The 23,029-nt window shown below is 54.0% G+C and overlaps 7 protein-coding genes across 7 annotated transcripts; 4 read left to right on the top strand and 3 right to left on the bottom strand.

Annotated features, from left to right (window-relative positions):
* The first annotated feature begins 860 nt into the window (after positions 1–860).
* Positions 861–2,434, top strand: BZA05DRAFT_405817 (mannose-1-phosphate guanyltransferase). The gene is made up of 3 exons (XM_051484433.1): positions 861–1,183; positions 1,271–2,147; positions 2,203–2,434. The coding sequence occupies exons 1-3, from the start codon at positions 1,082–1,084 to the stop codon at positions 2,220–2,222; spliced, it is 999 nt and encodes a 332-aa protein (XP_051337108.1). The 5' UTR covers positions 861–1,081; the 3' UTR covers positions 2,223–2,434.
* A 360-nt stretch (positions 2,435–2,794) lies between these two features.
* BZA05DRAFT_376959 (uncharacterized protein) lies at positions 2,795–8,268 on the bottom strand (the record flags this gene model as incomplete). Its single annotated transcript, XM_051481828.1, has 8 exons — positions 7,611–8,268; positions 6,224–7,539; positions 5,570–6,169; positions 4,896–5,501; positions 4,557–4,846; positions 3,278–4,508; positions 3,115–3,181; positions 2,795–3,057 (listed from the first exon to the last, which is right to left on the bottom strand). Exons 1-8 carry the CDS (start codon positions 8,032–8,034, stop codon positions 2,795–2,797), a joined length of 4,797 nt encoding a protein of 1,598 aa, XP_051337107.1. The 5' UTR covers positions 8,035–8,268.
* A 313-nt stretch (positions 8,269–8,581) lies between these two features.
* On the bottom strand, positions 8,582–10,561 carry BZA05DRAFT_376954 (transcription factor S-II, central domain-containing protein). Its single transcript, XM_051481827.1, has 4 exons — positions 10,028–10,561; positions 9,591–9,936; positions 9,144–9,526; positions 8,582–9,091 (listed from the first exon to the last, which is right to left on the bottom strand). The coding sequence occupies exons 1-4, from the start codon at positions 10,160–10,162 to the stop codon at positions 9,047–9,049; spliced, it is 909 nt and encodes a 302-aa protein (XP_051337106.1). The 5' UTR covers positions 10,163–10,561; the 3' UTR covers positions 8,582–9,046.
* BZA05DRAFT_129761 (Sec63 Brl domain-containing protein) lies at positions 10,562–17,657 on the top strand. Its single transcript, XM_051478778.1, has 3 exons — positions 10,562–10,651; positions 10,712–17,028; positions 17,094–17,657. Exons 2-3 carry the CDS (start codon positions 10,937–10,939, stop codon positions 17,614–17,616), a joined length of 6,615 nt encoding a protein of 2,204 aa, XP_051337105.1. The 5' UTR covers positions 10,562–10,651; positions 10,712–10,936; the 3' UTR covers positions 17,617–17,657.
* A 255-nt stretch (positions 17,658–17,912) lies between these two features.
* Positions 17,913–18,509, top strand: BZA05DRAFT_405812 (proteasome maturation factor UMP1-domain-containing protein). The gene is made up of 2 exons (XM_051484432.1): positions 17,913–17,987; positions 18,035–18,509. The coding sequence occupies exons 1-2, from the start codon at positions 17,985–17,987 to the stop codon at positions 18,485–18,487; spliced, it is 456 nt and encodes a 151-aa protein (XP_051337104.1). The 5' UTR covers positions 17,913–17,984; the 3' UTR covers positions 18,488–18,509.
* A 298-nt stretch (positions 18,510–18,807) lies between these two features.
* Positions 18,808–20,392, bottom strand: BZA05DRAFT_129746 (TFIIH subunit Tfb4/p34). The gene is made up of 4 exons (XM_051478777.1): positions 20,214–20,392; positions 19,441–20,153; positions 19,251–19,386; positions 18,808–19,087 (listed from the first exon to the last, which is right to left on the bottom strand). The coding sequence occupies exons 1-4, from the start codon at positions 20,254–20,256 to the stop codon at positions 18,918–18,920; spliced, it is 1,062 nt and encodes a 353-aa protein (XP_051337103.1). The 5' UTR covers positions 20,257–20,392; the 3' UTR covers positions 18,808–18,917.
* Positions 20,393–20,439: 47 nt separating this feature from the next.
* On the top strand, positions 20,440–23,028 carry BZA05DRAFT_356888 (myosin-binding striated muscle assembly central-domain-containing protein). Its single transcript, XM_051481422.1, has 2 exons — positions 20,440–20,584; positions 20,634–23,028. The coding sequence occupies exons 1-2, from the start codon at positions 20,510–20,512 to the stop codon at positions 22,989–22,991; spliced, it is 2,433 nt and encodes an 810-aa protein (XP_051337102.1). The 5' UTR covers positions 20,440–20,509; the 3' UTR covers positions 22,992–23,028.
* Position 23,029: the final 1 nt, after the last annotated feature.

Genomic DNA, 23,029 nt, shown 5'->3' with positions numbered 1-23,029 from the left:
GAAGCGAAGGAAAGCTGGGGCGACAAAGTCCGTACCCAGACAAGCGGGCGACGCCTACTTGGGTCCTTGCAGTGGGACGCCGGCGGCGGCACTAGCTGGGATGGAAAGGGAGAGAGAGCATGGATCAGCACGGTAAGGAACATGGACTGAAGGCGGACACACAATTGGTCGCGGCGATGGTAGGTGGTGGTGAGGTGAAGTGGTGGTGGTGGACCACGGGACATGAGTCCACCTTTCAACAGCAGAGTCAGGTAAGGCGAGTTCGTAGGCAGAGTACGAGTACCTCCTTTTTTTAACTCGCTGTAGCAGGTAGGTAGGCGTAGGTAGCAGCAGCAGCAGTGCTAGCAGTAGGCAACTGAGGCAGTTGTGTCTGTCGTGGTTATTATTACCCCATACAAGGGAGAGAAGTACCTACCGTGCAATTAGAGTACAAGTACCACGGGAGCCCCCCTTCTCCTGACCTTCTTTGAAAGTTCTTCCGTTCTTCAACCCATCGTTTGGCACTGCGTCTACCCTCAATCATCATCTTCATCCCTTTTGTTTCTTTCCCAACGTACTAGTCAGTACTCCCTTCGAAGTCGTGCCTGACAATCCTATAATCCTCCTCGATTGAGTCGACGCCTTCACACCAGCAAACTCCGCTGAACGACCACCTCGAGAGAAAACCCCACGAAACGGAACAGCCAACTACTCAACTACTCTTAATACCCCCCCAAACACCCCAATCAAAATGAAGGGTATGCTCCCTCTCCATCTACCTGCCAGTTGCTTCCCCCTCCGTTGCGGATGCGCGGAGCGAATGCCGAGTTGAGGCTGACAGCTGGCGTGGTGGACTACAGCTCTTATTCTCGTCGGTGGTTTCGGTACTCGCCTGAGGCCTCTTGTATGCGACCCCTCCATCTTCCGTCTTCCCTCCTCCTCCTCTCCATCCCGTAAACCGTGTCGCAACTCTACGGAAATGTGCGGCTCCGCTTGCGGGGCATCGCTCAATCCATCGCATCAAAATGAACTCGGCCGCTGAACATCACTTCAATAGACCCTCACCCTGCCCAAGCCATTGGTCGAATTCGGCAACCGCCCGATGATCCTGCATCAGGTCGAGGCGCTGGCCGCTGCCGGTGTCAAGGACATTGTGCTCGCCGTCAACTACAGACCGGAGGTCATGATCAATGTGTTGCAGAAGGTACGTGCTATCGCCAAGCTCGACTCTATTTCGAGCTTTTGCGGGGAACTAGTAGGTGGGGGCTGAGCTGATGCATCGATTCTACAGTACGAGGAGCAATACGGCGTCAAGATTACCTTCTCCGTCGAGACTGAGCCATTAGGCACCGCCGGACCCCTCAAGCTTGCCGAAGAGATCCTCGGAAAGGATGATACTCCGTTCTTCGTCCTCAACTCGGACGTGATCTGCGAGTACCCGTTTGAGGACCTAGCAGCATTCCACAAGTCCCACGGACAGGAGGGTACCATCGTCGTTACCAAAGTCGACGAGCCGTCAAAGTACGGAGTCGTGGTGCACAAGCCCGGACACGCATCGCGCATCGACCGCTTCGTTGAGAAGCCCGTGGAGTTCGTCGGAAACCGCATCAATGCCGGTATCTACATCCTGAACCCCAGCGTTCTCAACCGCATCGAGCTCCGTCCTACCTCCATCGAGCAGGAGACCTTCCCCGCTATCGTCGAGGACGGCCAACTGCACTCGTTCGATCTGGAAGGCTTCTGGATGGACGTCGGACAGCCCAAGGATTTCCTGACCGGAACCTGCCTGTACCTTTCCTCGCTGGCAAAGAAGAACTCGAAGCTGCTCACGCCATCGTCTGAGTCGTACGTGCACGGTGGAAACGTCCTGATCGACCCGTCGGCGAAGATCGGCAAGAACTGCCGCATCGGCCCCAACGTGACCATCGGTCCCGGTGTCGTAGTCGGCGACGGTGTCAGGCTCCAGCGGTGCGTAGTCCTTCAGGGCTGCAGGATCAAGGACCACGCGTGGATCAAGAGCACCATCGTCGGCTGGAACAGCACCGTCGGAAAGTGGGCGCGCCTCGAGAATGTCACCGTCCTCGGCGACGACGTAACAGTGGCCGATGAGGTGTACGTGAACGGAGGATGCGTGCTGCCGCACAAGACCATCAAGGCAAACATTGATAGTAAGCTCTCCTTTCCCATACCCGTCTCGCCATCATCCGCTAACTTTACTTCCAGTCCCTGCCATCATCATGTAGAAGAAAAAACAGGCGGTGATTGTTTTTGGTTGGTTGCGGGGCGTTCTTTTTTCCTCCTTTCTTCGGTAAAAACAAAACAAACCTTTGTGACAGAAATTTAATTTTGAGGGGGCTATTATTTTTTTATTTCGTCTTTTGTGTTTTTCGTGTTTGGGTTCGGTGGGCGGCGGGCGGGCGGTGGGGAAAGGGGTTGGATGGTTGGTTAGGTCGGGGATTGGGGATTGGGGATGGGGGGGGGGCACTGGGTTGGGGTGGGGTATATGCATGTCAACGCAGTTTATGAGAGTCCTTGATTGAGCGATTGATTGAATTTGGGTGCTGCTCTACGTGATTGCAGAGGTACCTGTATTGGCTTGGACGCAACGAATGACTTCAACTTCAACCACTCTATGGAATAGACAGACATTGTAGTAACTAAACCAGACCAGACAAATGCATGCTTCAATACCAACCAACACCAAACCACACAACAATCTCATGAGTTCCACGGATATTACTCGTCTAGTACTATATATTACCGCGACATAGACAACCACCAAAAACATCAAACATCAACCGTCAAACACAAGCAATCAATCAATATCTGCCGCCAGCGTCTCCTCGGTCTTTTCACCCTCCATCTCCCCCTCTGTCTTTTCACCCTCCACCGTCGTCTCCGCCACCGGCTCCCCCTCCTTCTGCACAGGCTCCTTCACAGGCTCCTCCACCACCACAGGCTCGGGCACAAACACCGACTCCGGCAGCGGCGGAAACAGCTCCTCCTTAAGATCGGGCAGGAACCGTTCCAGGCGTTTCCACGTCTGCTCCCACAGCTGCGACTTGCCGTCTGCCTCCGCTTCTGTTGTGGTTGCGGTGGCGGTGGTGCTGGTGGTGGAGGTGGTGGGTGAAGGACGCTCCAGGAATCCGCCGCTCGCCATGACCAGTAGGATGTTCTTGAGGGATTCGGGGACGGCTTCTTCCTATTTTTGTGCGGGGTTGTTAGCGGGTGTAACAGGGGGACGTTGGGGGTAGGGGGAGGAGGGGAAGGGGGAAGGGGGGGGGGCGGAGGAATATACCAAATGGTCGCCCTGGCCGCTGTTCATGAGCCTATCCATGATATCGAGGATGCGCAGCCACAGCCCCAGCATTCCTTCCCACTCGCTGAGCAGGACGAGGTAATGTAGGAAGATCTTGCAGAGCAGCGTAGCCGCCTGGACCCTGGTATCGCTCATTCCCCTGGGATCTGCCTGGAACACCTCCGGCTTTAGGAGTCTCCCGATGAGCGGGAACAGGACGTCGCCAAAGATGGCGGTCCACTCGCCGTGCGAGGAGTCGCTGGTTACTTCGGGGCCGAGCAGACTCTGCCGCAGCAGCCCGAGGGATAGGTGTCGGATCTCGCGGCACGGGTTGGTGCACTGCGTGCTGAGGCTCTGGAATATGGGCAGCCAGTAGGCGGTCCACGCCTCGTTCTTTTCAAGGTGCGATTGCGTGATGAGGGCGGGCACGCGCGTGTGCAGGGAGTAGATCATTGCTAGCGCCTTTGTTCCGCGCGCGACGATTTCGACGCCGGGGTAGTCGGTGGATTTCTTCTGCAGCTTGCCCTTGCGCGCGGATTTGTCCTGCCGCTGCTCGTACGCGGCGCCGATGTTGGCTTCCGATGCGAAGTCGTTCAGCAGCGAGACTACGGCAACGTAGTTGTCGGCAGTCACGTTGGTTACCGGTTCCGATATGATGACGTCCAGGATCTCGAAGACGTCGACGACGGCATCGCGGTTGTGCAGCAGCCCGTGCAGAACCACCCATAGATCGGGAGAGTTGATGATTTCACTTCGGAGGGCCGACGTGCGTTTGATGCATTTGGAAAGACTCTTGGCCACAGGCAGGGCGGATTTGTCCAGAAGCGTTCTGTCTAGAGCAGCAACGGAGTGGAGAGCCAAGGGTGCCCTGAGGAAAGAGTGTTCGTGGCTATGCTCAAGAAGAGAGAACATGTAGTAGATCGACCGTGAAACGACGAGTGGATGCAGCCTTGCAGCATTCCGGACAATGGCCGTGAGCGTTTCAGCGAGTGCTTTGCCGTGAGCGAGCGTGGTCTCGGCATCTCGCAGAACCAAGCATGTCGTAAACTCCAGAACGTATACCAAAGCTGGGTCATACTTGGGTCCTTTCCACATAGGATTTCCGTTCAGCAATGGCGAGGAGGGATGCTCGGGCTTAACGATGACAACCCCTGGGTCCTCGTCATCTAGGTCTGGAATCTGCCGGAGGAGGGAATCGATGAGTGGCTTAAGAGATGCAGAGTCCAATTCCCTGAAAGATCGTTAGTAATTGTTACACAGCATGATTCGAGTAACCAACATGATATTGGCAAATACATCACCTAGGAAGCATGCATTTACGCAGTCCACGGTGCATAATGTACTGTCAAGTTCCTCGTCCGAAGGCTCTGGCGGCTCGTCGCTGGCATAACTCGACAGATACGAGGAAAGAGTGGAGAACAGACCAACGTCTTTCGACGATTGGTCTCTATCTATCACCACGGAAGGTGTCTGAAGCTGAATGGGCGGAATGTCCAGTCCATTTTGGGAGGGCGAGAAGAACGGTGGGATCAAAGAATTCACAAACAAGTTGAGCCATGTTCGGACAATCTGCAAAACGTAAGTACAGGAGGATATGTTATGGAGAGGGGAAGCATACATGATTCCAACCGTTGAGCAAGACACCTTCATTCCCAGTAATCACCCGGAATAGGACGACGGTACCCAGCTGTGCCTTGAAGTCCCGGCCAAACTTAACGGCGAGCTCGCTGACCATGACACTGTTGCCATTGACTTGGATCTCCGTGTTCAGCGCGGTGCTTGGTGGGTTCTCGGTGCCCAGTGTACTGATCGTACTCAGGCATCGTACGATGTGGTCGAGCGCCTCGGTAATCTTGTACTTCGCCGCGATCCTGGCGCATTGATCGAAACCTGTGATCACCCTTGCAAAGACAGCATCATCGGTGGCCGACATGAAGACATAGCTCAGTGTCGCAACGACCGGTTTCCAAGTGGCCGCGAACATCTGTGCATCGTAGATGTTGGTGTTGCAGATGGATAGCTCACCGGCCGAGTCAGCATTGTGGAGCAACTCCTTCCAGGCGTAGTCGAAGGCATGCTTGTTGTCGTGCTCGGTGGGCAGGATGATCTCGTGGTGCTTGATCGTTTCATAGATGAGCTGAAGGTATTCGGGAGCGAAATCTTTGCCGTTGTTTACGCCTCTCAGATTGCGGCCGAATTGTTCCAACGTCATCCGAGAGCCATTCTGAGGACATTGTCAATACCAGTGCAACAAAAACAGCCATTATTTTGAGTTCGGAGAATCGTGTTTACCTTCATATTAGGATTGTGCTGGTCGGTATTCAACATAATAATAGCATACGATAAAATGAAAACGGCATCTTTATCCGCGACATCCTTCAGATTCGCTTCGGTCTCGCAGTACTTTTCCGAAAACTCCAGGACAATACGTTCAATCAGCTGAGATTCACCTGGCAGCCGGAAGGTCTCGAGCATCTCCCTCAGCGCCTGGTCTACTCGCTTGCCACTAAAGTCAAACATTTTCATAAACGCGCGTAGAATCTCGGTGTTCTGTTTCTTGGAGATGTACTCTCCCAGGAGTTTCTTGTCCGCCCGAGATGTGCCTTTCAAGAACCGTGCGATCGACTCCGGATGATCAACACCCTCAATGATGCCTTGTTGGGCAAGGAAGATGATACCCTTCTTGGGATCCTCGTTGAACTTCTTGATGCCCTGAACAACCACTGCTTTGAGCTGCCTCTGATCCTGGAGCTTTTGGGGTGCCGAGAACCCTTCTGTACGCGGAGCGTCGCTCAATCGTTCATAGATGAAATTCACGTATCCCAACAGCGCGTCCAGACAGAGAGGCGGTACATTGGTAGTACTCCAGGTTGCCGAATCAGGGAATGCATTCTGGAGAATAGAGGATTAGCATAGTATGTTTATGGCAGGCGGGAATTCCATTACCCGTGATAGAAGTCCGATTATATCCTCACAAAGGTCTGTACGGTCCACATCGCAATCGTAATTGACGTAGAGTTCCACCATGAAGCTCGGAATCCGTGACAATGCACCCACGCACTCCACCATGGCTTCGCGTGCATCAGGCCTCCTCGACCCGCCTTCAAGCCCAAGCTTCTGCCTCTCTTTCACCGGCACTGGAGTCGAACGTCCGCTACCGTTCTGCGTTGGAGGGGGCTTGGACACCTTCGGTGCTTGCGGCACGCCTTCGTATAGCAAAGGGTTAACGCCTGGTTCTCTCGGTATCTCAACCTGAGGGTGGAGACAGGCGACCAGATAAGCTAAGAACAACTCCTGTTGCAGTTTTAAAACTCCCCGTGTTGTCGCCAGTAATGTTTGAATGACTCTCAATGACTCCTGTAATATGGTCATGGTATCCGAACGTACAAGCTGGAAAAGATACCGGCAAAGGTTGTCTCTAGCCAAATCCGCAAGGCTGGGGTGTTTGGCAATGGAAGGCCCAGCAACCTCGAATGCGACATCAATTATCCTCATGGCCATCACTCGCATGGTGTCCGTATGTGTCTTATCATCCGGGTCCAAAAGCTCCACCAACACTCTGAGAAGCTCCCGGATAGATGGTAATGAGTAAGGCTTTATTGGGGCCTCCTCCGTCTCGTCTTGCCCGGCGACTCCCTCTGCACCACCACTACTGCCTGCCGGTGCTATAGTCATTCCGTCTGCTACCGCCTTGTCGTCTGACGTTCGTTCCACTTCTGGAGTCGTAACCACATGTTCCCCCTCTGCCGACGGCGCCATTTTGACGCTCTCCATTTCATCTTTAGATTCTTCCTCCAAATTCTCCCCCGCGGCATTGGCTTCCAGCTCAAGATGTTTTAGCCTCTCAAAAACCACTTGGCACATACAAACCATAGTCATCTCGGCGGACCTCCGTAGTACCTCTGAAAGTCGCATCTGACAGCACATGCTCAACCCAGTCTCCATCATTTCGCAGACGCTCTCGTCGCCCAGCAGCTCGCCGCCGGGCCCGGAAAGCATCATCTCCATCAGCTTCAAAATCCGTAGCAGCACTACCTCGTCTTGGGCGGAATCCGACGCTTCAAACCGGCAGTGTGTGATCGCCGACGACAGGAGCTGCATGGCTACCGGGAGCCGAGGAGACGCTCGGTTGACCAGATTGTACGAGAAGAACTTGGTGATTGCGATGAGCGCGAGGGAAGTTATGGGACCGCTCGTCGACGAAGATCTGATGACCTGAAGAAATGGGTGTAGCAAGCTCGGGGTGTCGAAAGTCGTGATGTCTATCGCTCCGTCCCGCAAATCAGTACCTCTGCAACACAAGAAATCCAACAACCAAGGGAAGAAGGCCGACCTTTGCACTCTTGCAAATCACCCCTTAGCTTAGCGAACGCAGCCATAAGAGGGTTGTCCTGTATGCTCTTTCCCTTCTTCCCGCGCAAGCCCCACCTCCCAGCTAACCCCGCATCACCGTCTACCTGTGCAATCCCGCCCGCCCCCTTACGTGTCAGTCCCGGGGTATTGTTTCCAGGAACATGAGTGTAATCGCTGCCGCCGCTGGTGCCACCGTAACCCGAGCCTCCGCCGCCTCCAAGGATCGCAGCCACCGAGGACTGGGCCCACCGCGCATTCTTGCGCATCGCGGAGGTGACAGTGATGCATTCCGAGGTGACCAGTGCAACCGGGTCTATCGCGACAGAGGTGGCGGAAGGTTCTGTCGCGTTCTGAAGCTCCGATGTAGTCTCCCGGCCATGCTGTGTTTCGGTGACGGCCGCCATGATGGTCCGTTATGTATGCCACTGGAACTCCTCCAAATGCGGGAATCCGAATGAGTGGTGAGGTGCTATTGCGGCAGCTGTAAAGCTCGAAGAGGTTGCCCGATAGATAAAGTATGAATCTGGTATTAACACGGTCGCAGAAAGGCCCACGGGATGGATTGGTGAGCTTCTGGCGGGTGTGTCTCTAATCGCGGGTGTGCAAGCTTGAGGGGCCACAGTTGGCGAAGTTGCAAGGGTAACCACACGCCACGACGCATCAAACAAAATACCAAGCCTAACCCTAGAGCTTGTTCTGACTCCTTTATCCCTGAGTCTGTCATTTCTCTACCAGAGCGTCGGACCGAGCCCGACACGGAGAGAAGATGCCCGAGCATAAAGTGCCACATACAAGAGCTGAAGGCCCATATAGAATGTGTCATAATCTGTACCAGAGGAGTCCATTGCTAATTTGCCTGTCCAGTCATCGCCAAGGTCCGAGATACTATCCAGATAATTGAGGACTTCAGCCACCTTCATCTCCCTCTCTTCCGAGCCTGATCGAGGTGGGTGCTTGATAGAAAACGTGTCAATTATGAAGGTTGTTACATCGGTTCAGCACAAGAACAAGCATGTCCAGTCACTCAGATTTATCTACGAAACATACCTTACTCTCGCAAAAGAGAGGAAAGAGGGAAGTCAAGACTCCAGTAACCAACTGCCAAATATACAAAAGAACGCCCTTCGATGAGCCATGAGAAAAAGCCTCCAGAGAGAAATAGAGAAACAAAAGAGCAGCCAACAGGCGAGTCGTGAGTAGACGAAAAAAGTTCATATGCCCAAGTGAAATGGAGAAAAAGAATGAAAGAATCTCTATGGTACATCAACGTAATGGCTTCGCAGTGATGCAAGTTGACAAGAATCATTGGCCATATTAGACGGTGAACCACAGTCGTGCAAGCAATGAGTCGTTAACCCAAACCAGCCGACTGTGCTTTTTCCGTTCGACGAGACCAATAGATGATGCGTTTCTGAGTTATGAGAACTTCCACAGATTTCCACAGTTCTCGCAAGTACAGAACTGAGCATGTTAGTTGTTGACAAGGCTGGTGGGGGAGGTAGCAGTAACATACCGTAGTCATCGGTTCATCGGCAGACCGTGTCTGGGCTTGGGTATAGGAGACCTTCTTCTGTCCGCACTTGCCACACTGCAGCTGGTCGCTGATGCTCTTCTCGGGCTTCGCAACCATTGCCTTTCTCGTATTCTCCTTTTGGATTTCTTGGTCCTCTGCCTTGCGCTCGTCTGACGCCATCTCATGCGATTCCATTGTGGATAATCGCGCAGGAGAAATCTCACCTTTAACAACACGTGTGCGAAGGCTAGGATTCTTCTTGTCCTTGAGAGACAGGAAAAGCATCTGAATTCGGCGCTTATACTGCACTTCAATCTTCTTCTTGTGGTTCACGAAGACTTCAGCCTCAAGGGATTTAGCAAGTGAGAGTATGTGATCCGAAGCTATTCGTTGCGGCAACATCAGTAAATGATTTCCTCAGAGGATAGGCGCAGGTACTGGGCTTACGGGCATCTGATCCTACGCAAAGACCATCGTACAGAATTCCAATGCAGTTATCTCGAGCCTTGTCGCCGGTAACATTGTAGTCTACGCCATCTGTCGCCTTGGTCCTTTTACTCGGGTCCACCTTGACGAGCATATTCTTCGGTTTCGGTTTCGGCGAGGTGATGGTCGGAGATGCCGTGGATCGGGATTTCTCTTGGGGACGCGGGTTGACTTTCTTGTGGACGTCCTGTTTCGCCTTCTGGTGGACATCCTGTTTCCACTTCCCGACAATTTCCTTGGCCAGATCGGAAACGGTCTTGTCAGCGTGGGTGCGCAGTTTGTTGACTGCCATTCCTACTCGAGTTTCCTGTTAAGGTGAACTGTTAGAAAGAAGTGCATACAGGAACGGGGAGTCGGATCTCGGGACAGGTGATGTGAACGATCGAAAGAGGACTCACCCGAAGGAGTTTCTCGGTAGCCACAACACCCGTCTTCAACGACTTCAATAGGTCAGCAATGTGCGCTGCCGGTAGCTTTTCCTTGACCGCGGTGTCGATGTTTGTGACATGTGTCATGACCTCTTTGGCATCCATATTGGCGGTGGTGGCGGTGGTAATCGCGCTGTTGGCAATGTGCGATGTAACACGTGAGAAGTCGCGCTACGAAATCCTGACGCGGAGTTCTCTGTCAAGCGAATGAAGAGAACTAGGTCCAAAGATTATTGTCGTCGGGGTTCGTGCGCTGTGTCGAGTAGGCTGTATGTGTCGGGAGGAGGGGTGATGGTTGTGTTGTGGGAGCAAGCTCCAGAGATAGAAGAGACAGGAGGGAGACAAAGGGATTCCGGAGATGTTTCAATTGCGATTACTTACCTGGGTAGTGACTTCAACGGCCACGGCGAAAGTATGGAGTATGATAAGTTAGGGTGTAGGGTTAGCGAGGATGTCGACTCAAGAAATTCCCGCCTCGCGTCGCATGGGGTCGTTAACTAACGGATTGTCCCCAATATCACAACACCATTTCACTACTGCCGCCATCACAACCCTCAACCACGAAAGGAATTAGTTGAAGACGGATTACTGAAGGTATACCCATCGAAACTTCTTCCGTTCTGCAGACTCGTACGGACTTTCTAACCCCAGTAGTCACGTCGCCGAGCTTCTGCCCAAACTACCCTGAACTCACTCCTGAAGGCGCGCAGAACGCCCCACTCGCCACTCTTCGAACCGACTTCACGTCTCATCCTCATCCATCTACCTACAGCCACTCTTACCGACACATCAATCCGCCCGCCCGTCATCCCCTCCTCCGCTTTTCGACCGCCGTTCTAAGGCTCTTCCAAGACCCCCGGAAGGCTCCGATCGCCCATCATGGCCGACCAATCGCAGTACAAGTATGCCGCTATGTCCAACTTGGTTCTTCAGCCGGACAAGCGATTTTACAGCCGCCGTACAGATGAGCCGACCGGTGATCCGGAGACCCTTGCGGGCAAGGTCGACATCAAGGAGATGGGTAGCCGTGTGTTGCGCGATACCGCGCCCAAGGAAAAGGCGAAGAAGAAGAAGCGGGAAGCCGGGACAATCAATCTCGATGCAATGGACGAGGGCCGGGAGATTCTGGATCGGGAAAAGCGAAAGCGGAAAAAGGGTGCCTCAGCAGGCTTCGGTGAAAGCATATTGTCGGCTACCGATGATGTTTTGGACCTGATCTACCATCCCCGTACGGCAGCGACACGGGAGACGTACTCCTTAATTCTGACGTTGACGGCCGGAATTCTCGGCGATGTGCCGCACTCAGTCGTGCGGTCTGCAGCGGATGCAGTCCTAGAGATACTGAAGGATCCTGATGGATCGAAGAAGGACTTCGACAAGAAAAGGGGCATCGAGGATATCTTGGGCGACAAGATGGACTCCAAAACGTTCTCGGACCTCGTCACTTTATCCAAGAAGATTACTGATTACAACGCCGGAGACGAAGATGAGGATATGGATGGCAAGGCGGATGGCGCCGGTGGTGATGAGGATATTGACGACCGAGAGGGTGTCGCAGTCGTCTTCGAGGACGAAAGCGATGAGGAGGATGATGTCGGCCAGTTCGAAGTCCGGGACGACGAGACCGATGACGACGCGGAAGCCGACGAGGATGAGGGTGAGAAAGCCGCACAGGCAGCTGCCGATGGCGAAGACGGTGACGAAGAGGATGGCCTGGTGATCGGTGGCGACAGTCGGAAAAATAAGGATCGGAAACGGGTGGTGGACAAGGACATCGTGCCCGCAACCGATATCGATGCCTTTTGGCTACAGCGAAAAATATCCTTATTACAACCAGACCCTCATCTCGCCTCCATCAAGACAGCATCCGCTTTTGATATTTTGTCTGCGCCGGAGTCCGAGAAGCCTCTCAGACAGGTTGAAAACGATCTGATTGAGCTCTTCGATTATGACCATTTCGACATGGTCAAGGTTCTGATGAAGAACCAAGCCAAGATAGTGTGGTGCACCAAGCTTGCCCGAGCCGGAGACGGTGAGGATAAGCTGGTTATAGAGAAGGAAATGGTTCAACAGGGCCACGGCGGTATTCTGGAGGAGCTGCGAGGAACATCTGAAGCGCCTGGGCGTAAGCCTAAGATCAAGGCGGACCTGATGGACATCGATGTACCCACCTCGGCGCCCGAAAAGACTGCCCAGAAGGAGGGAGGTCTCACTGGCGGGTTGGAGCCTCGCAAGACCATCGATCTGGAGAACTTGGTCTTTGAGCAAGGCAACCATCTCATGACCAATCCCAGCGTCAAACTCCCTCAAGGCTCAACTAAGCGGACGTTCAAGGGATATGAAGAGATTCACGTTCCGGCACCAAAGAGAAAGAATGACCCTAACGAACCAAAGTTGATGCAGGTGTCCTCAATGCCGGAGTGGGCGCAAGGGCCTTTCAAGAGCAATCCCACCCTCAACAGGATTCAGACACGTTGTTTCCCCACTGCATTTGAAGACGATGGCAACATGCTTGTCTGTGCGCCCACCGGATCCGGAAAAACTAACGTCTCCATGTTGACCATCCTGCGGGAAATCGGAAAGCACAGGGATCCCGTCACCGGTGTTATCCACTTGGATGATTTCAAAATTGTCTATATCGCACCGTTGAAGGCCTTGGTCCAGGAGCAAGTCGGCAATTTCGGGGCGAGGCTGAAGCCGTACGGCATCACAGTGTCCGAGCTCACTGGTGATAGGCAGCTCACGAAGCAGCAAATTGCCGAGACGCAGATTATCGTCACCACCCCTGAGAAATGGGATGTCATCACTCGGAAGGCTACCGACCTGAGTTACACCAACCTTGTCAGGCTGATCATCATTGACGAGATCCATCTTCTTCACGACGAGCGTGGGCCTGTTATCGAGTCCATCGTTTCGAGGACTATCCGGAAGATGGAGACGACTTTGGAACCTGTACGTCTGGTAGGACTCTCGGCAACACTCCCGAACTACCGTGATGTGGCCAGCTTCCTCCAGGTGGATCCATTGAAGGGCCTTTTCCACTTTGATGCTACGTTTCGACCATGTCCCCTCAGACAGGAGTTCATTGGTGTTACGGATAAGAAGGCGATCAAGCAGATGCAGACGATGAACGAAGTTTGCTATACGAAGGTCATTGAGCAAGCTGCCACCAATCAAATGCTTATTTTCGTTCATTCGCGAAAAGAAACTGCCAAAACCGCCAAGTTTATCCGGGATCGGGCGGTCGAGATGGAAACGATCCAGCAAATCCTGAAGAGTGACGCGGGTACCAGAGAGCTTTTGCAGCACGAAGCCGACCAGGTGGCTGATGGCAATCTCAAGGATCTTTTGCCATATGGATTTGCCATCCATCATGCTGGTATGAGCAGGGCAGACAGAGCTACGGTGGAGGATTTGTTCAGCGACAAAGCGATTCAGGTGTTGATCTGCACGGCAACCTTGGCATGGGGAGTCAATCTTCCTGCGCACACAGTCATCATCAAGGGCACTCAGATTTACTCACCCGAGAAGGGTAGTTGGGTTGAGCTGAGTCCTCAGGATGTTCTGCAGATGCTTGGTCGTGCCGGTAGGCCACAATTCGACACATACGGAGAAGGTATCATTATCACGACGCAGGCCGAGATGCAGTATTACCTAAGTTTGCTCAACCAACAGCTGCCGATCGAATCACAGTTTATGCGCAAGATGGCAGACAACCTTAATGCCGAGATTGTCCTGGGAACGGTCCGGACAAGGGACGACGCGGTCGATTGGCTAGGTTATTCCTATCTGTATGTCCGCATGCTTCGCTCGCCCGGGCTTTATGGTGTCGGCACGGATTACTCCGACGATGTGTCCCTGGAACAGATGCGTGTTGATCTCGCCCATTCCGCCGCTACTATATTGGAAAAGTGCAATCTCATCAAGTACGATCGCAAAACCGGAAAACTACAGGCAACGGAGCTCGGGCGGATAGCCAGTCACTACTACATTACGCACAGCTCCATGTTGACTTACTACACTCATCTTCAACCACAACTGTCGACTATTGAGCTTTTCCGCGTCTTTGCGTTGAGTGAGGAATTCAAGTACATTCCCGTGCGGTCCGAGGAAAAACTTGAGCTCGCCGAACTGCTCGCGAAGGTACCGGTGCCGGTAAAGGAAGGTATTGAGGAACCACAGGCCAAGGTTAATGTTCTCCTACAAGCCTACATCTCCCGACTCGGTCTGAACGGTTTGGCGATGGTGGCCGATATGGTCTACATCACCCAGTCAGCCGGTCGTATCCTCCGTGCGATCTTCGAAATCTGCCTCAAGCGAGGCTGGGCGTCAGTTGCAAAGACTGCCTTGGATCTCTGCAAAATGACCGAAAAGCGCATGTGGCGTACCATGTCTCCTTTACGTCAGTTCCCGGTCGCCCCCACCCAGCTCAACCCAATTGTCACCAAGGCCGAGAAGGCGGCGGAGTTTACATGGAACAAGTACTTCACTATGGATATTCCTCACTTGACAGAACTCTTCAACGGCAACGCCCGTGCAGGAAAGCTCGTTCACAACCTTGTGGAACGATTCCCTAGGTTGAATGTGCAAGCACAATTCCAACCGATCACTCGGAGTATGCTACGAGTGGAGCTCACCATCACTCCCGAGTTCATATGGGACGACGCGTACCACGGCACCGCCGAGCAATTCTGGATCCTAGTCGAGGACTGTGATGGCGAAGAGATCCTGTATCACGATCTGTTCGTCCTCCGCAAGAATTACGCCACTTCGGAGAATAACGAGCATCTGGTTGAATTCACCGTACCTATGACCGAGCCGATGCCACCAAACTACTTCATCACGGTTGTCTCCGACCGGTGGATGCATTCGGAGGCAAAGTTAGCCGTTTCGTTCAAGAAGTTGATTCTGCCCGAGAAGTTCCTCCCCCCCACAACGTTGCTGGACCTTGTGCCACTTCCTGTGGAAGCCCTTAAAAAGAAGGAGTTTGCCAAGCTGTACCCAGACTGGAGCCACTTCAACAAGATTCAGACTCAGGTATTCAAGAGCCTGTTCGATTCAGACGACAGTGTATTCATTGGTGCGCCTTCGGGCAGTGGAAAGACGGTGTGTGCAGAGTTTGCATTGCTTCGCCACTGGTCTCAGGAAGAGTCCGGAAGAGCTGTGTATATCGCACCCTTCCAAGAGCTAGTTGATCGGCGATATGAGGATTGGAATGAGAGGTTGGGTCGGTTGGCTGGAGGTAAAGAAATCACCAAGTTGACCGGCGAGACGAGTGCGGACCTTAAGCTGCTAGAACGCGGAGATTTGATCATGGCCACACCTTCACAATGGGATGTTCTCTCTAGGCAGTGGCAGCGGCGGAAGAACGTTCAGACGGTGGAACTTTTCATCGCGGACGATATCCATATGTTGGGCGGTCAGAACGGATACATTTACGAGATCATTCTCTCGAGGATGCACTACATGGCCGTACAGACCGAGAACGCTCTGCGGATTGTAGCGCTCAGTGTTCCATTATCGAACCCTCGGGACCTGGGGGAATGGATTGGCGCCGACAAACACACTATCTTCAACTTCTCACCTGCGTCTCGCCCGGTCCCGCTGGAGATCCACATCCAGTCATTCACCATCCCCCACTTCCCGTCGCTGATGATGGCCATGGCCAAACCGGCATACGTTGCGATCTGTGGCACACCAGCTGACAAGCCCGTCTTGGTCTTCCTTCCAAGCCGAAAGCAATGCCGGTCCACAGCTCTGGACCTCAACTCATACTGCGTTGCGGATGACCAGGAGGACAGATTCAGAAATGTGGCGATTTCGGATATTGCTCCACATCTGAGCCGCATCCAGGAGAGGGCTTTGGCCGAAAGCTTGTCTCACGGTATCGGATACTACCATGAAGCCCTGAGCAAGACCGACAAGCGGATTGTTGAAGGATTGTTTGCGTCTGGTGCTATCAAGGTTTTACTGGCCTCGAGGGATGTTTGCTGGGAGCTGGACACGCCTGCCCATCTTGTCATCGTCATGGGCACGTCATTCTTTGAGGGTCGTGAGCACCGTTACGTCGACTACCCTCTCAGCGAAATCTTGAAGATGTTTGGAAAGGCATCGCGACCTGGTGAGGACAGAATCGGTAAAGCGATTTTGATGACACCGGCAGTTAAGAAGGACTACTACCGCAAGTTTCTGAACGAAGCGCTTCCGATCGAGAGTCACCTGCCAGCGTACCTCCATGATGCTTTTGTTACCGAGATCAGCACCACAACCATCGCCTCGACTCAAGACGCTGTCGATTGGTCAACCTACACGTACTTCTACCGTCGACTGTTGGCCAACCCCAGCTTCTACAGTTTGACCGACACATCCCACGACGGACTGAGTGCGCATCTTTCGGAGATGGTTGAGAACACGTTGAGGGATCTCGCGGAAGCCAAGATAGTGGACATGGATGAGGAGGACGATACCGTGGCGCCGCTCAACCCAGCCACAATTGCTGCCTACTACAATATCTCCTTCATCACCATGCAGACGTTCTTGTTGTCTCTGACTGGCCGCACGAAACTCAAGGGTCTTCTTGAGATCGTCACTTCCGCCACAGAGTTTGAGCTCATCCCGGTTCGGAGACACGAGGATCGTATCCTACAGCGTATCTACGACAATGTGCCAGTCAAGATGGCGGAGCCTAACTACGAGAGCCCACACTTCAAGGCTTTCGTGTTGGTGCAAGCACACTTCTCGAGGATGCAGTTGCCAGCGGATCTCGCAAAGGATCAGGAGATGGTTATCGGCCGGATCCTGAACTTACTGAGTGGTTGTGTGGATGTGTTGAGTTCTGAGGGTCACTTGAACGCCATCAATGCCATGGAGTTGAGCCAGATGATTGTTCAGGCTATGTGGGACCGGGACAGTCCTCTCAAGCAGATTCCGTACTTCGGTCCCGACGTCGTCAAAGCGGCCAATGATGCAGGGTATGTCACTTCCAATATGTCTCCTATCGTGACGATGCAAGAAACTAATAAGGTTGTGAATATAGTGTCAATGATATCCTTGAGTTCATGGACGCCATGGCGGAGGAAGACACCCGCGACAACCTTCTTAAGGCTCTCAACCTTAACCAGCGCCAACTCGCTGACATTGCCAACTTCACCAACAACAAGTACCCCAACATCGAGATGGAGCACGAGCTCGAGGACGAGGAAGTCACTGCCGGCGCCTCTAGTTACATCAAGGTCAAGATCGAGCGAGACGTCGAAGAGGACCAAGAGGTGGATACAACCGTTCATGCGCCCTTCTATCCTGGCACAAAGATGGAGACTTGGTGGCTCGTCGTTGGCGAGGAGGAGACGAAGAGTCTGCTCGCCATCAAGAAGGTTACTATCCAGAGACGCCTCGAGGTTCGCTTGGAGTACACTGTGCCCACGCCTGGCAAGAAGAAGTTGACGCTGTCCTTGATGAGCGACAGCTATGTTGGTGTCGATCAAGAGCAAAAGTTCGAGGTGGATGTGGCTGAGGGTATGGACGAGGATGAAGAGGAGGACGAGGCGATGGATGAGTAGTGGATTTGGGGCAATGCAACGAATGATTTTGGGATGCATCTTATTATGTAGGCATGATTGGTGTGGGGAGATTTTCTTTCTGTTATGTTTTCTTCGTTCTGGTTGGTGTATGTAGTGGTTTTGCTGCTGCTGATGGATTCGGGCTGTATGGAGCTGTATGATAGACGGTAAATACTAGTGAGCAGAACAAAACTGCTCTCCATGTAATCTCCCTCGTTCCACGCACGTGACTACTCACTAGTGACACAACCCGCACACCTTCAACCTTAAGCTTTGGCTTGCTTGCCCGTCTCCATCAACACCTCCAAACCACCACCACGACCACCAAAAATCCATCACCCCCATCACCCCCATCAACCACCGCCGCCATGGTATCTCCACCTCCCGCCCCCGCCCACTCTCCAGCTAACCAGCATAGTCCCTCCGCATCATTCCCGCCGCCCCGCACGCCTCCAAGGTCAGCACCATTGCCGACGGCACCGCCGCGCCCAGCGCACCCTCGGTCCGCGACAGTCTGCGCACGCAGGGCCCGCACCGCATAGCGGCGGACCTCAACAACCGGCACCCGCTCGAAGCGCGCCTCAAGAATTGGGACGCCACACAGATGTCGCTGAAGATGGAGGGGCTGCGCCGTCTCTACGGCGCCGCGGAGCCCATCCGGAGAGGCATGGAGATCAGCTTCTGCAACGACTACAAGCCCGCCCAGCTCGGTGGCCCAAGCAACCTCCACAGGGATATCCTCGAGAATAGGGATTGCGATATTACTTGGGAGGATATCTACTCTGGTCAGTGCTACGGGGAGATGGGCTGCGATGTCCGCGGGGGAGTGGGTGGGATGATGGAGGCCGTGCTAACGTTGGGGTTTGGGTAGGCAACGACAACGTCTACGAACTGCCAGACTTCCATACCGAGCTCGAGACGAAGTGTCGGATGAACTGGTAGAAGGGTGGATAGTGGAGCTATTAGACTCGGTTGTTGCTCTGTTTGGGCGATGGATGCTTTCTACAATGGGATGTGATTGATTCCACCGCGAGGGAGAGGTTGAGTGCAATGATGGATTGCTGCTCTTGCCATACGACATTTTTTCCCGTACTGATTAAGCTACTCTACCACACGTCTATGTTGACCAGGCCCCGCGACATTGTATTCTAGCTCCTTGATGTACTGCATCAACTGGTAGCGTAGCGAGTGAGGTACCGTGAACAATGATTTGAATGGCCATCTCGAGGCCCAAAAGACGGTCACATATGACCCATACTTCGCAGCATAGACTGCAAGTCCTCTATCCATGGACTTCCAGGCTAAGCACAAACCGGCGAGCCGCCCTCACTCAAACCTTTCTTCCCCTTCTTAATCTTCTTTTTCTTCATGAGCACCACCGCCGGTTTACCCCCGTAATTGCCCAGCGCAGTAACATCTAGCTTATTGCTACACGTAGTGCATATCGCACCCTTCGGGGGAGAGCAAAATACTGCTTTGCCGTCAGTGACTCAAGCTATAACCAAGGCAATGCAGTCCTGGATGTCGTGTAGGTAGGATCATTCGAGTTGTGTGGGCGTAACCGTTGTTTCATCTCACTAAATTGACTGGGCGTGATATCACGGAACCGGGGAGGGGACGTAGGGGGGACCAACTAGACAGGCATATCGAGCACACGAATCCGATATCTACCACTCGCTTGTGGCAAAAACATGCGGCGCGGAAGTCGACGTTGATCTGGCTTGGGGGGATCAGATGGCGGCGGGTCGCTGGATCTGAGATGAAGCAGGACTACTCGCACTCGTCAGTTTCCGGAAGCAACATGGAGAAGTTTGGGCTGCCCACCAAAAGGTATTGCAGCAACGACCTAGGATGCTGCAATTGCATATAAATCCCACCGGTCGAATCCGACGCCTGCTGAAGAAATACCGTGTCTCCGGCGATCTTACAGATATCGATCGGCACCCGTAGCCGTTGGGCGGCAAAGATGCTGTTCATCACTGAGACATATTGGTTCGCCAGGTCACCGGAGACGGAGACGACGAGCATCCTAGCGGTCATCGACGGTCCTGCAGATCCCACATCCCCCGCTCGCGGAGCCGACGCGGTAGTAGTAGCGCCGGTGGTGGGCGAGAGGTCGGTTGTGCTCCGGTGGATGTAAGCTAGCGCGAGCGACAGCGCGCCGGACATCATTGTTTCACTGGTGCCCTCGAGGGTTGTGGCTGCGGTTGAGGAAAGGAGCGTCCGCAGGGAGGTTTGTACGGTGTGCTCGATTTGCGCGAAGAGACGGTATTTGTTCGCATCGCGTAGTGGGTCGGCGGCGGGTAGGCTGGGGGTGGACGTTGGCGTGCTGGAGGGAGGTACCGGGTAGAGGAAGGACGCGGTTTTGGTGTGCGAGGCGATTACGGCTACTTGGTTTCCGTGTGAGAAGCTGAGGTGCGCGTTTAGGAGGAGGAGGATGTGCGATAGTGCGGTCTGGAGTGGTAGTTCATCGTGTAGTGTTGCCCAGGCGAAAGGGTTCGTGTCGAGAATTACGACGAGGATGGAGGGTTTGTCCTCTGGTACGCGGAGGAATTATCAGTGGGGCCGGGATGGTAGTCAAAGGGGGTCAAGAATACCGATAACGCCTTGGTAATGGGCACTGGCATCGACGGTCTCCATGTCGCTCTGCGGTTGGGTTTGGAGGGGAGGAGGAGGAATCGGTGGTGGTGGTAGTAGTGGAGGAGGAGAGAACTTGAGACGAATGAACGAGCTCTCGAGTCTCCAAATGGCTGGAGCTCTCTGCTACCTACTCACATGTTACATAGTACCCTACTGGTACTAACTAGCAGTTCATGCGAATCCCTTCCCAGCCAGCTGTTGAGCCCCAGCACCCTACCTCACCCCACCACTCCCGCCCTCAATTTCACCCCAAATGACTCCCGAAGACACTCGTGCTGCATCACTAGCCACAACATCACTCGAGCATTTCCAGGCCAACCGACGAGAGGTACCACTCCCATTTCCTCCGGTTTCCCTTCATCCACTCACTGGTGTAGGATGCGGTCCGCCTCCTGCGCGAAGCTCTGAGCCTATCCCCCCAGAACCCAATCGTCCTCTCGACCTTCGCCGTCCTCCAAGAAGATGCCAACACTCCACCGACATCAAAGCTTATCCACAAATGCGTGATCAACTCTGATGAACCGGCGGGCCACGAGGCGCTCCGATTACTCCGCGATCCGAACGCTGCCTCGCTACGTAACGACACAACGGTAGAATGTCTAGAGCTGCTTATGTCCACCCCCACCGCGCCGCTAGCCGGAAAGCTACTGGGGGAACTTCTACGAGTCTCACGAGGTGCACGGGAGCACGTTGCGTTGAAACTGTGTGGTGGGATTGAGGATGTGATGAAGGTGTTTGATACCCTGGGGGAAGAGGCGATTGACGGTGTGGTTGCGGTTCTGCTGGATGGTAGTGCGTGGGAGAAAGACAGCAGTACCCACTCGAACTGCCTCCGCGAATGCTTCAAATGGCTCCTATCACGACTTGCCGGAACGACGTCGGACCGTCGACTATGTGTTGCGCGCTCCGTTGCACGGCTACTGGCGAGTAAAGCGGAGGAGCTACACCCCTTTGTTTCACAATCCGGACTCGAGCAGTTACTAAACCTCCTCGATGCCACTTCACCACCTGAACTACGATCTCACGCCACTCTTGGGGTCGCCAAATTCGCGGACGCCGCCGGTGATGTCGGACAGAGTATGATCGGCAAGTTTGTTGCGTTTCGTCTAGCGGCGGATGAGGATGAGGACCTGAGACTGGCGTATTCGGTCGCCGCCGCGATATTTCCGCTTGTGCCACAGTTTGCAGCGACGTTGTTTTTGACTGAGGGGTTTGTCGAGGGGATTGTACCAAGTTTGCAGGCGCGGCCGGAAGATGTTGAGGCTGCAGCACTGGATATGCTTAGTGCTGCATGCGTGGATAAGACTTGTCGGACTTATATCGCCACGCATTGTACTGAGTACCTGGAGGCCCTGGTGAAGAGTGGTGATCAGGGGAAGTCCACAGCTGCCGTGGTCCTGGCGAAAGTCAAATACACTCCCGGAGAAGGGAAAGATGTCAAGCAGAAGGATATGGACAAGCTTGCGAGTGTGTTTAAGGGGATGATGTTGACATCCGACGCGGAGGTGCGAGATTCGTCGGTGGAGGGACTGGCGTATACTTCGTTGAAGGGTTCGGTGAAGGAGATGTTGATCCGCGACAAGAAGTTCGTCACCAGCTTGGTCGAAACCCTCCAGTCCTCGTCCGGAAAACCAACGGTGATGTTTGGCGCCCTGACGGTGGTCAACAACCTCACGGCATACGCACCTACCCTCTCCGAAGAGCAGCAAAAAGTAGCTCAACTCAAGAATTACGCCGAGACCAAACCGCACGCCAAAGTCGGCCTGGATCCCGAAGACAAAGACGAGCGAGTAACCCCGCGCTGTAAAACCCTCCTCGACGCCGACATCATCCCCGCCCTCGTAGCTTGTAGCAAAAAGCTTACGCCCAATGCCATCGGCATAATCTCGCACATCCTCCTCTCGCTATCCAAGCACCAAAAGCACCGCGGCCTCATCGCATCCCAAGGCGGCGTCAAGCTCTCCCTCAAATTCTACTCCTCCACCACCTCCAACGGCAGCGACGCCGCGCAGCAATCCGCAATCCGCCGCACCTCGGCGCACGCCCTCGCACGAATCCTCGTCTCCGTCAACCCCTCGCACGTCTTCTCCTCGCAGCTCGCCATCTCCTCCGCCATCCGCCCACTGTACCATCTCCTCGAGGACAGCGAGGAGCACAAGGACCTAATGCCTTTGTTCGAGGCGCTCCTGGCACTCACCAACCTAGCGTCAACCGAGGACACCACACGAGACCATATCATCCGCCTGGCATGGACCAAGATCGAGGAGCTGCTGCTGAACGATAACGTCATGATCCAGCGCGCCACGGTCGAGCTGATCTGCAACCTCATGGCGTCGCCCACGGCGGTGGCGAAGTTTGCCGATGGCTCGGCCGCCGCTAGTAATAGACTGCATATCCTCCTTGCGCTCGCGGATGCGCAGGATCTGGCGACGAGGAGAGCCGCCGGCGGTGCGCTGGCTATGCTGACGGAGTGGGACAAGGCCTGTGAAGCGGTGGTGAAGAGGGAGAGGGGTGTGAAGATCGTGCTGGGGATGGTGAGTGAGGAGGGCGAGGAGATGAGGCATCGGGGGGTTGTGGTGCTGAAAAATCTGGTCTGTGGACCTGGGGCGTATGTAGATGAGGTGAAGAAGGAGGGCGGCGTGGAGGTGCTGAGGGAGGCGCTCAAGAGTACTAGACAGCCGGAAGTGCTTGGATTGGGCGTCGAGACGTTGAAGGCTTTGATGGGGGTCAATTGATATCTATGCACTTTTTATATATTGGACAAGCTGGGAAT

This window comes from Tricharina praecox, assembly GCF_024521635.1.
Source record: "Tricharina praecox strain CBS 144465 chromosome Unknown BZA05scaffold_22, whole genome shotgun sequence".
NCBI classification, from domain to species: domain Eukaryota; kingdom Fungi; phylum Ascomycota; class Pezizomycetes; order Pezizales; family Pyronemataceae; genus Tricharina; species Tricharina praecox.
Note: the sequence above shows the minus strand (reverse complement) of the source record. Positions and strands in the feature narration are given on the sequence as shown.